Raw genomic sequence first — 12,381 nt, 5'->3', positions numbered from 1 at the left:
CTCTCTCAAATGCTCTCAGAAGGTGCCAATGATAGTTACTGGGGATCAAATAGAGACGTGATGTGATTCCAAGTTTACCTTATGGGGTATGTCTTAGCATTCATTTCAAAGGAAAAGAATGCTTGGTTTACATCAAATCCAGATTTCTGAAGTGACACAGGACCTCTCAGACTAGTCCTGAAATTTCCTGTCCTTGATATATTATTATCATATTTTCATATACAGTATTAACTGTATATGTTTTTTGGAGAAGAAAACTTTACAGGAATTCTTAAATATCTCAATGATATTTTTATTATTCATTTAAACAGACTCGTACATCACATAGAGCTTAAGAGCATGATTATAAAAACCAATCACTATCCCCCTTTATTTTTTTTTGTATCACAGAAGAGTTTGAGTTGAGCAACTTACACAGAGGTGATAGCACTTAGATTTTCTGAGGTCTTGACAATATTAAGTATCTCATAAACCTAATTCCCAAAGTAGAGAATCCCAAATGTCATCAGGCCCAGAGGCTCTGTAAAAGTATCCTCATTTATCTTTCCAGAATGCCTTTATCACGTTTCTTGATACACTCATATTTACAATCCTGAGCTGCCCAATCTCCTCAGCCCATTCTGTACTTCTCAAAACAGCAGCTGCAGAGACACTTTTGCCCCAAAACGAAGTCAGACCATCAGGGAAAGTCTATCAGATTGTGTAAGTATCTTCTCAACATATATATGTAAACAGAAGTCATTGGAACTTCAGTAAAGGCAGTTTTTCCTTCGGATTAATAATGAACAGCTTTTGTAAGAAATGTAAAGAGCCAATGTGTTCAACACAATATCCCCATGTAATTCCTTCAGAGATTAAACTACAACATTAACGCTTGCTACAACAGTATTTATATACAGTCAATTGGCTCCATAATAGGAAATAACATGATTTATTGCAAAGAGTAGATTTCGGACAAATAGGTATTTAGAAGTCCAGTTTGTTATGATTTTATTTAAACAAAACAAGAGTTCAATGTTTTCATGCAACATTTGCACTTAAGTTTTAAATAATCATGACAAACAGCAGAAGTAGTTAATAATGCACTAATTATAGACCTTAGTGAATATACAAAAAACCTCAGCATTATAGGTTATACAAAGTAAAGAACATCTTAAATACTTTCCCAAAATACTGCAGCAGCCGAGACACAGTGATATGCCTTACAAGGGCATAGGAATGTAATTTAGAAATCACACAGGAACTACCCACTTCCTTTAATTTCACAAACAAGACAAAGCAACGTTCAACTTCACACTCCGATTTTTCAAATTATATCTGTACAGTACCTTGAGTTTTAACCAAATAGTAAAATTAAACACGGTGTTTATTTAGTAAACAATTATGCTGTAAATCTCTATTACATTTCTTCCTTGGTTTTACCTGGAGTAGCCATGTTATTTAAAAGAGGGCAGGTTTGGCACTTTTATACTGATGTCACCAATATTAATATTTCTTGGGATCTCTGGCAGGTTCATATTCTTTACAGCTGAAACAGCCCGGGCTGGAGCTCCTGCTAAACCAGCCTGTGTATAAAGTGAGGAAAAATGCAAGTCAGGCAAAGTTGGTCACAAGATGATTCACTAGCAATATATACAGACAACTAACTTTTCAGGTATTTTCATGGTTACACCACTAGAAAGACCAGATGGTAATTGTGTTCAGAATGAAATGGGTTATTTGGAAATATCAAACCAGAAACAGAAAACAGTTCACACATTCCTTTTTACATGGCAAAACATGTAATGTCAACTTGATGGAAAAGTATGCGAGAGGAATAGGAGGCTTATCTGAGCGTGTGTAATGTACCAGTTAAAGGACAGACAATCTCGAGGTATTTGAAGACCAATGCGCTGTCTTTGTCTCTTACCTATTCTAAAAGTTCACGTGGTTCACAGCTGACTAACATTGGTTACAGGTTTAGAATATGTAACCTCGAAGTAACAAGCTACTAAATGTCAGTTGAACTGTACTACTTATCTAAATAAAAATCAAAACCAAGCCAAAAAACCCAAACTCACGTCTATATACATATATATATATACACACGTATATATATGGTATTTCAAGGTGGCTGAGCCTGCAATGGAAAGGATAAGCACCTTGCATTTATGGGTGACCAAGAGCATGCAGAGAGATCACTTCTATAGATCAGCTCATCATCTGTAGCCCCAGAGTATCTAATTACATGCTAACATACCTGCAGCCCCCAGGCACACTGGAACATTGCATAATAACCTGGTTATGCCAAACTAAACATTGAAGTACCTACTTTGTGTTAAAGGCCTCTATTGTAGGAATTCTCTCTTCATTTAAAGCCAGAGCCTTTCTGTATAAATATGTAAGTTTTATAGTATAGAAGTTCATTATGGACTTGCATTGGGTTCTGCCTTTTAGATAACTGCCAGGTTTTACACACTAGGGTATATTACTGAAATGCTTACAAAGATGATTTACAGCTCAGAGGCCTGAAAATACATAGAACATCGTCTTTGCTATTGCTTCTGAAGGACATCTCTTCAAATCTTTGTTATTTTAAGGACTACTTAAAAAAGGCCAGTAATTGTTACTGTATTTGATGCTGTGCAGAAAAGGTACTATGCTTTTTAAGTATGGAAATGTTGCTCCTGAAAGTTCAGATTCTCTATGTGTGTTTAGAATTAGCAGTGTGGTTTTACTTCAGGCTTGCCACAAAACGGTAAAAATAATTTTGGGGCTTACTAGAGGAAAATAAAAGCCTGGAAGATTTTAAAAACAGTATTCTTATTTGCAGGAAAAGACATCATATTCCAAATTCTATGAATATGTAAAAAACCCAAACCCCCAAACTTTTTACTCTGACGTTTTAAAAGTAGGATTAAAAATATTCAAAGAGAATAAAAAACCATGAGTGATTATCAGAACTGCTATGGCAGTTCTCAAAACATTGCGCCATCTTGCAGGTGCAGTAAAAAGGAGCAACCCACAAGAAACAAATCAACATGCTAAGAGCTGGTTAAACAAAAGACTAAACCTGCAGAAATGGAATGTCTTTCATTTTAAGAGTGTCAAAGACTAAAGAAACCAGTGCATTTGCAGATAATAATAATTCTAAGCAAGAAATGCAGCAAAACGAGAAAAACTTTAAAAAATTGTGTCGTATTTGATTATTAAATAGTATTGGTAGGGGACTACTGCTTGAAATGTAACCTTTCAGATTCTTGATCTTCATCGAGATTAACTGCCATTACAGGGTATAATTACTGAGGAGTACACCTGACTTCTGTGGCATCTACCTGCACTACTGCACTAAAGGACTGCACCTACACTCCTTAGATAACAACTCTACTTTCTGAAAGGTGTCCAAAACCATATTCTCTCCCTTTCACTACTTTTTCTAAGAAATTAATATAAGGTCAAATTAAGCTAAGATTTCCACTTAAAATCCTACCTACTGTTCTCTTTCTTCCTTCAAAAACGTAACCCATAGTAAAAATATAACTGATTAAAGTCTCCAATTTTTAACTAATCCTTTTATATCATGTGGAAAGGCTAAAGCATCATGAATTCCTAGATTTTAGTCACAGGAGGATTTCCAATACCAGGGAAAGGATTCCCAAAGTCGGGAAAGGCATGTGGGGGTAGAGAAGAAAGCTCAAATATCTAATGCAACCAATTAACTTACTCTCACATTGGCCCTGACAAAATCCAAATTATTGGTTCTCCGAAGTACAGACTAAGCAAAACTAAAAAGGTACAAAAAAGTATTTTCAAAGCCTCTTCTTCCTTGGTTTCCCTCAACATCACTGAGCCTGCCATGTCATTCACTTCACAGGCTGTTTCAATTGCAATACCTTCTTGAAGAGAAAAATCTGGACCTACCAGTAGTAGTATTAAGAAATGCAAGTATGCAAAATCTGCATCCCTGAATATGCAATACCTTAGAGGAGCAGTATTAGATACTGCAATTTCCTGCTATTTATTAAAAAACAGTGCAGAAAATATGAAGCTGTTCAACACTGTCCTTTTATATTTGAGAACTTGGAAATACTACTTTGAAATCGAAAGGTAACAATCAGTGTAAGTTTTATCAGATAAAACAATAAATGCTTTTCCTTTTTATTTGGTTCTACCCTTTAAATTCTATATTCAGTAACCGGAGAAAATTCTTTAAGGAAAACCAGATGTGGGGCAATGTAAACTGTTTTCCATAGAGAAGATGAAAATACTGAGTAGTAACAAAAGCAATGAATTATACAATTTGTAACTGAAACAATGGGAAATCAGAAAAATATTGTAAGTGACGGACACGGTCCACACAAACAGGCATGGCTGGCAATTCAAGAGAGAGATGCCTTCTGGGTGACTAGGATGGAGATTCCTTACCCTAACTTAATGAAAGTTAATTACTCTTAATGGACATACAAAAGTTTTAGTATAACTGGTCATTATTTTTACCTACCTGCAGCTATCCTCTTTACACAGATTTACAGTCCCTGCCTCCCGCCCCAATGGCATAGGATACAATGGAGACACAATTGAGAATTATTTAAAATACCACAATTGACATGACCATTGTCCTTCCACCCCCCTATATAGTCACGATTTCCAACATTTCATGAGGACCATTCTGGATCAGGATCAGCAAAAATCCCTGACAAAAGCACTATACATTTCAGATTATCACTTTTTTTTTTTTTTTTTGCCAGCAAGATTGCCTTTCACTACCATATGCCAGAGTAGAGATTTTCAAACTATTACATTCTCCTCTTCTGTCACTCTCTGTATTAAGTGGGTTTGTGATTCAATGTATACGTATACTGTGCATAGCAGAATGCTATTATCACAATTAATGTCAACCCTATTAGGCACAATACAACCATACAGAATTTCAAAGAGAGCAAACAGGTCATAAAAAACTTCTAATGGATAAAGTGACTGAAGAGTATTTAAACTCCCACAGTGGATAACTAATACATTGTTTCAAATGCTGTTATATCTGAACGCCTTAAGATTCCTTTTTAGCATGTCAGATGGCGAACTAGTACGCAGTCCATCTGTTTGTTTATGATTTCTTTTACAGAAAGTGAACTGTGTTTACAAACACAAAGGTACTACAAGAAGTACTTCCAGCCCAGTGCGCTTTTAAGTTTCATAGAGGTACCTGACTAAAACAGCCATCACTGTAACATTCAACTGGACAAGTTTCAAGTATCTTTTTTGTCAAATAGTTCAGCACCTAAGTTGGTGAGGTGCCAAGAAAAAACTGTTACACTTGGAAAAAAACCCAACACGTAGCAAGCTTTAAACATGCAGTGAATGATGAATTGTCTGTTACAGCGAGTAAATGACTTAAGCAAGTGAAAATGAAACTTCTTAAGACATATTAACGAAATTTCAGAAATACAGTACGAATTGCATACAACTGGTATTACAATAAGTCAATACACCACATTTTTGCCACAGCTGCTTTGTATTCTCAATTTAATTTCTTACTGAAGGTTGTATGTTAATGTTGAAATGCTGTATATTAAAATTTTAGGTTCATTTACTGCAATAAATGCTTGTAAACACGTTCATATACTTTTAGAGTGAAAGAGCAATGCCACATATGCAAAACAATAATGCTCTTTTGAAGACTGAAATAGATACATTTAATAACAGAACTTTTAATCTCCTGGTACTAATCTATCAAGTCAGAAATATAAGCTGTTGTTAGTTTACTTCGGTCATTATTTATCACTATAGCGATCAATTTTATTCATTTTTATTATCACCCTTTCTCATAAGGCCCCACCGACAACTATATGTGAAAGTGATCCCAGAAACATTGTTTTACTTTTTAAAGGAAATTCAGATAATTTGGGAAAAGTGTTGCACACAACAAATGTAGTTAATAAGCATATATAAATAAGGAAAAAAAACATTTCAAAACACCATTCCAAGTAACTCTACAAAGAGCTAGGTATCACTAAAATAAATATTAAAATATACAGCCTACTGGAAAACAAAATAATGAAGGCTAACGCTTTGCAAAATAAGCCACCCTTTTCCAGGTATTTTTGAGGTACTAGGACCTCTCTGCTGCTGGTGTTTCATACCAATGCTTCTTTCCAGAACAAGTATGACTTCAAAGCAGCAGGGTTATGAAATCATGGAAGGATGTGATACATAATATAAAGGGATGATCATGTCCCCTGCTTATGAAGTTAAATAAATGAATGTAATTAGAGAAAAAACAAAATGAAGTCTGCAAGTATATCAAAATGAGGCCAAACAGATAAGACTTGGAGACATACTCTTAGAAATTTTAAGCACTTGTATCACAGAGAGTAATGGATGGGAATGATTAATTGTTTGTTTGTTTGTTTTTCATTGCCAGACCCAAAAATAAAAACAGAATATGAGCAGAAGAGAGGAAAAAAAAAGTAGCTTTGCACAAATAATAAAAAACAAAACAAAACCAACCTGAAATCAAGCTCCCTATTGTTTCAATGAAATACAGATTATATGTTACAAGTGTTGACATATTAGGCACAGGAAGGTCATTTCTTGATTTCCTTCATAGAGCATACTTGAAATTTAGGTAAAATGTTTCATACTAAAATATTTTTAGCTAAAGCTTTACTACTTAGCACTACTAAATCCAATTACAGAATTATATTCATCAAACTTTAAAGTTTTACGTTATTTTATCCTAGAAAGATGATGTAAAAAGTGAGGAGCAAAGCTGCTCCTAAACTAAATTCAACTTCGGTTTCTTAAGATTCCAGCTATTTAAAATACCTGCAGTTTAAATACATAAAAAAGAGTGAAAATGTATTTTAAAGTACTGCAATTAACATTGACTGAAATGTTAATTCAGACTGACATTGAAACCATTTTGCTGAACTAAATGTTTCCAACAGTAGATGATGGGGAACAATGACCACAAATTGAACTTCAAACATATATTTTCCTCCTCCTTTTCAGTTCCTTGTTAATATTCATGTTCAGTGACTGCAGTTACCAAAGCAAAATCCAGTCATTCAGATTGCAAGGGCAGCAAACATACATCTGAAGTTGAGTACATGCTGACAGCCCTTTCCATTTTATCCTTAAGGCTGAAAGATCAACTTTGGTATTGCTACATCACCTTGACAAATTACACTGATAATTTTATTCTGCATGTATAAAACTAGGAGTTTATTTGTTTTGGTGGGGATGGGGTTTTAATGTTTTGTTCACCTGAAAGTTATTTTGAAACTTCTCTTTCCAGGCAGTTAAAGATTCTTTGTTTTCATCTAGAAATACTAAATGGTTAAGCAAAAGAGATTGTATTAACTATGTTAAGATAATCAGGTACAAAATTCGCCCAATAAGGAAGCTATTTCTATTACATCATCACATCATATTCTGTTATCTGTGTGTTCAACTTTTATTCAGATTAGTTTTGCGGGTTTTTTTATAATATTCACACAAGTTCATATTCCTTTGTTTCTTAAACAACGGCACAAAGAAAAGTTAAATTCTAAAATGCAGGAGGAGAAATAAAATAAAAAATACGATGTCAATGGAAAGCTAGTAAAATACACTATAGCCAATAAAAAGATGAGGGAACTACAAGAAGAAACTAGCACAAAAAGTAGGCTACAAGGACTAGTATGGGTATCTTTACATGTAATTTTTGAGTCTGGCCTACATAATTTATTGCCTTTGACATCATTTTGCTTTCCCTTTTTGTTAAAAGTACATTTTTCTAAAAGTCAGCAATACCTTTGTCTACCTGTCCTGTCTGGGAGACTGAAAGATAAAGGTCTGTAAGAGAGAAGAATGGAAAGAGCTAGAAAAGATCAGGAGGTTCGGAAAAAATGAGGTCCAACTTAAAAGTCTAAACCACACGCAGTTGAACACTCCCAATAGAGAAGAGGTAGCCCAGGTTTACCTACAATACTTTTAGAGTCTCTGGATAAAAACCCAATGACCCCTCTCCCAAAAATTCCCTCCCTTAATGACAATGATCTCTTGGCTGTAGAAGGACTGATGATAAATCCATTCACAGGTAAACACTAAACTGAAAGGTACGGAAATGCATTTAAGACAACATTCCTCAGGACAGAAATACAATTTCCTTTGGAGCCCATCTGAGCAATATAAGAGCTGAATCAGAAATCAAAGCTAGGGACTCCCTCATAGTGATTTAAATAATCTCTGTTGAAAGCATTAACAAATTCTTTGAGCTGATAACTTTGCTCAAGTATTTCTGAATTTAATAAATGCATTTGATGATCTTCACTGAATTGTATCTGAAAGCCTGTTTAGAAACCTAGTAAGTCACTAAACAAATACCTGATGTTAAATGGCTAAATTTAGTATATTAAGGGAAGCCAGGTGAACGAAATATAAAATTTAAAATATTTCTGAAAATGTAGCTCAGTTACAACTTTATTAGCTTCATCATTTCAGCTATAAAAGAAAAAGCAATTTAATCTTAAAGCAGCTATTTTATGGATGCAAGACTAGGATGGAGATCTAACAAGCCAAATAGACTAAAGCAAGAGTGCTGTGGCACGGGCAGCAGTCCTATGAACCACAGACTATACCAAAAATAATTTCTAAATGTTATTTTTCTTCTTTGAAGAAAAGAAGATCCACTAGTTTTGATTTCTTAGTGACCAGCGTTCAGATATATTTGAAAGTTATTATTGATTTTGATTTACATGAACTGGATTTGCTTGTATCTTGAAAATAGATGTTCAGGAAAGACATGTTGAAAGATTTAGAATCTCGATCAAAAAGACGAAAGGAAAAGAAACAGCCATCAGAAAATTTCTGTGGATATACATGAAACAAATGATTAATGATTTGAGGAAATAGTTAGCAGGTATTGTGAAGTATTTTAGCATTAAATGACTGTTAAATTTGAAACGAAACAGTCACTGAACTAACAAAAGAAAAGGCATTTGTGGCGAGCAGACTGTGAAATGTTCTACTCCATCCCAGTCACCGAGGGTTTTAATTTATCACTACTACTACTTTACCTTCAATAATTCATTGCTGAAGGCAAAGAAACAAGTTGCTACTTTGACTTGCATACGCTCTGAGATATACATGGGCTTTCTTTGTATCTCCTACCACCTATTTGTATGCTAAAAGCATCTTGAAAGAATGACTTACTGATGAACAATGGAAAACAGCAAGTATTGCAGCTGGCTGCACTGTATCACTGTGTTTCAGATGACTAGTCAGAGACTGGTCTACAATTGATTTGGTAACAGAATTAAGAATAAATACCTTAATTAAATGCTTTTAGGTAAAACTGGTATGCGCATAATACACAGTAGAACATAGCTGTTTACGAGGTTCAGCTTTTTGGACACCATGTTACTTTTCCATTAAATAAAGAAAATTACATGTATACAGAAGTTATTCAACTATACTAAAATTTATGAGAATAATTCAAAATATTCATCTCTGTGATCAATGGCTCATTCTGAGTTTGAGAAAAATGTTGAAATGAACATTTTGAACACCTTCATAAGCTATAATACAATCCTTCCAGATGTATATTGGTATGGACTGTATCATACTAAAACTAGCTCTCCTCTGGTTTTCACACAGCGTCAGCCTGTTCTTGGATACAGTTTGAAAGTTGTGCAAAACAGACAATTTAATGTATTACAAGGCTTGAGTTGGTGCAGTGTGAGATTGCAGAATTAGAACAGTATACATACAAAAAAGATGAAGAATTCATTTCTCTTTTCGTTGCACTTAAGTTAAAACTGGAAGTTCACTGGGTCGTCTCCTAAAATGTCATTTAGTTCATATTTATGCCATCTACTGTATTTCAGTCCACTCAGCTGACTTCAACTTTAGAAACAGTCTCCAATTCAAGAAAAGGTTTACTTAGAAATTTGAACATTACACTTCAAAAATCAGATGATGTGTTCTTCTGTAGAATTAATCTGATCAATAAGAACCAATCACAGACTTAATTAAGATGTACTAGTAGTATTTTGGCTTACAAGGAATGTCTGGTGATGTTAAAAGAACAGAAATACTCTGTGTCATAGCTGAAGTAATTCTAAAATCCTTTCTTAGTCTAAGTTTCTTTCCTAACGTAAATTCAACAACTGTTGATTTGAGAAGGGATTCCAACTATATGAGTATCCCTCGCACAGACTGTAACAGGCATATATAGAATATAATTTTCTCACTCGAATCTGCTCAACTGAAGACCAAATGTTCAGATTATCAAAATGGCAGAATTTGTATTTACTTTAAAGGGTCTAAAACTGGGCTTTAAGTTCTATCTAGTCCATTTCAGTCCAATTTGTTATTTTGTGTTGCATTATTACCATGACAGTAAATACGCTACCATTTGTTTCAGGTGCTAGAAACATACTAGCAGACAGGAATAAGTAGGTTTTATACATACGTTCTGGTTCTTTATCTAATTTCATCGAAGTGATTAGTCTTTATAAGTCATTAGTCTACTATAACAAATACACTGGAAATAAAATACTTTCTGGAAGAGAACAGCAGAAGTATCTCAATAGCAATGATACAAAATGCTATTAGATACAAATAGCAAAAACTAATCGGCAGCGACTCTAAGCAATTATTACGTATGAGGAGAGGTATGACATCCTGACCTAATGTACATTATCAGTTTTTAGCATGATAAGCAAGCGGCTGTATATAGTTCACTACTGAAGGACAAGCGGCATTATATAGCATGTGTTACTACAGCCATGTTTTTAGTTCAGAAACTACACAGTGCGTCACTCTTACCTCAGATTTCTCCAGTTTATTTTGAGCATCAATCTGAGTGACAATTTCATTCATGTTGGTCTCCAAAACCATTCCACCCATGACCATTTCGGCCAATATATTATGGACCTAAAAAAGACCGAAAGAAAATTTTAAAATGCAAAATTTCCTGAACACATCTGGACAGATGGTATCTAGATTCCCCGAGGCAGGAAATATATTCTGTAAGTCACTTAATGTTAGCAGTTTATTTAAAACGATTTGGGATCAAAGGTTATGATGTTCTGATGTTTGTTTCTCCGGTATCTTTTTTGCTTGTATTTCTGCTACAAACTCATCAGCTATACCACTTTTCTTATCAGTGCTAGAAGAAACTTCTACATTCATCTTTCTTTTAGTACCTGTTTTCTATTGAAGGACTATGGACAAGAGTTCTCGTTAGCATGAATACCTCTAAGGAACAGGATCTACAAGAGTAAACAAATTGCTCACAGACAGATGTGTAAAAACTCCTTTGGGCTACATCTACGAAGGAAGAGAGACACAGCGATGCTCACCCACCATGGGACCAAGATTAGGCTTAAAAGTAGAATTACCGCACCTGAGCTACACCATAAATACGGAGTCATCAGCATCAAGGACTAAGATTGACAGCTAGGACTCAAACTGAACAACTACACAAGCCAGCTGAGGACATTAATGAAAGGGGTATGTCTAAATATTCCACTACTCTGCAACCCTGATGTGGAGATGCGAGCCTCGATTCAGGCATGCAAGCCCTGACTCATGAACCTCTGCTTCAGAGTCTACATGTGTACTTTATTCAAAGACTAATGTTTTCTTAAAGGCATGCTTCCACATACTTTCTAGTACAAAGCCAAAGCTAATATGTAATGTGTAATATTTTAATCCCATTACAATTCTGAAGACAAGGAAAATTTTATTACTTTCCCAAAATGCGTACATTGTACAGTCTGACACTTCAAAGCATAATTCTGCTATTATTTTGGATATTCTTAAAATTGCCCTGTGGATCAAGAGTAGAAGTAAATCTCTTAAATCAAACAAGTCTAAAGATGAGTTCCAAGTAGTGTATCAAAAAACCACCACACTTCCTGGTTTTGTGCCATACCTTGAAAACAAAATTGAAGAGTTGTTTCCCTGATAAATAATGAGTGAATTTCAGTAGAAACTTAGAATGAATGTGTTTAGAGAGGCTGAAAACAACTCTTCCTCTTTGCCTATTGCTGCTGAGTAGACCTTTAAGAATCAAATACTTATAAGAAAGATTAACAAGTCTTATTGAGCCACGCTCTTACTCCTGGCATCTAAGTCCCTAATAACATACCAAGCCAAAAAACGTAATAAAAAAGTGGTGCCAAAGATTTCATTCTTCTGGCTCATTACAAGGTAAATTTAAAAGCTTTTTAGCATCAAAATCAGAGAAAAAGATAAAATGTATGGTAATCTAATGTAAATGTACTCTACACTGGCAATCCAAATGTATTAAAAGATGTCACCAGTATTTACTTTATACTGGAAACTTCACTAGTAATGTAAGGAAACAGTTTACAGCTGTACACAACAGGACCTAGTAAATACATTGTACGG

The 12,381-nt window shown here is 34.6% G+C and overlaps 1 protein-coding gene across 1 annotated transcript; it reads right to left on the bottom strand.

The window, feature by feature from the left end:
- Positions 1 to 914: 914 nt before the first annotated feature.
- Positions 915 to 10,899, bottom strand: LOC104492109 (AP-3 complex subunit sigma-1; the record flags this gene model as incomplete). Its single annotated transcript, XM_010134620.1, has 2 exons — positions 915 to 1,565; positions 10,792 to 10,899. Coding segments are annotated over 2 exons (237 nt in total), but the record flags the coding sequence as incomplete, so codon positions are not given.
- Positions 10,900 to 12,381: the final 1,482 nt, after the last annotated feature.

Source organism: Buceros rhinoceros, unplaced genomic scaffold, assembly GCF_000710305.1.
Source record: "Buceros rhinoceros silvestris isolate BGI_N320 unplaced genomic scaffold, ASM71030v1 scaffold15204, whole genome shotgun sequence".
Taxonomy (NCBI): Eukaryota; Metazoa; Chordata; class Aves; order Bucerotiformes; family Bucerotidae; genus Buceros; species Buceros rhinoceros.
Note: the sequence above shows the minus strand (reverse complement) of the source record. Positions and strands in the feature narration are given on the sequence as shown.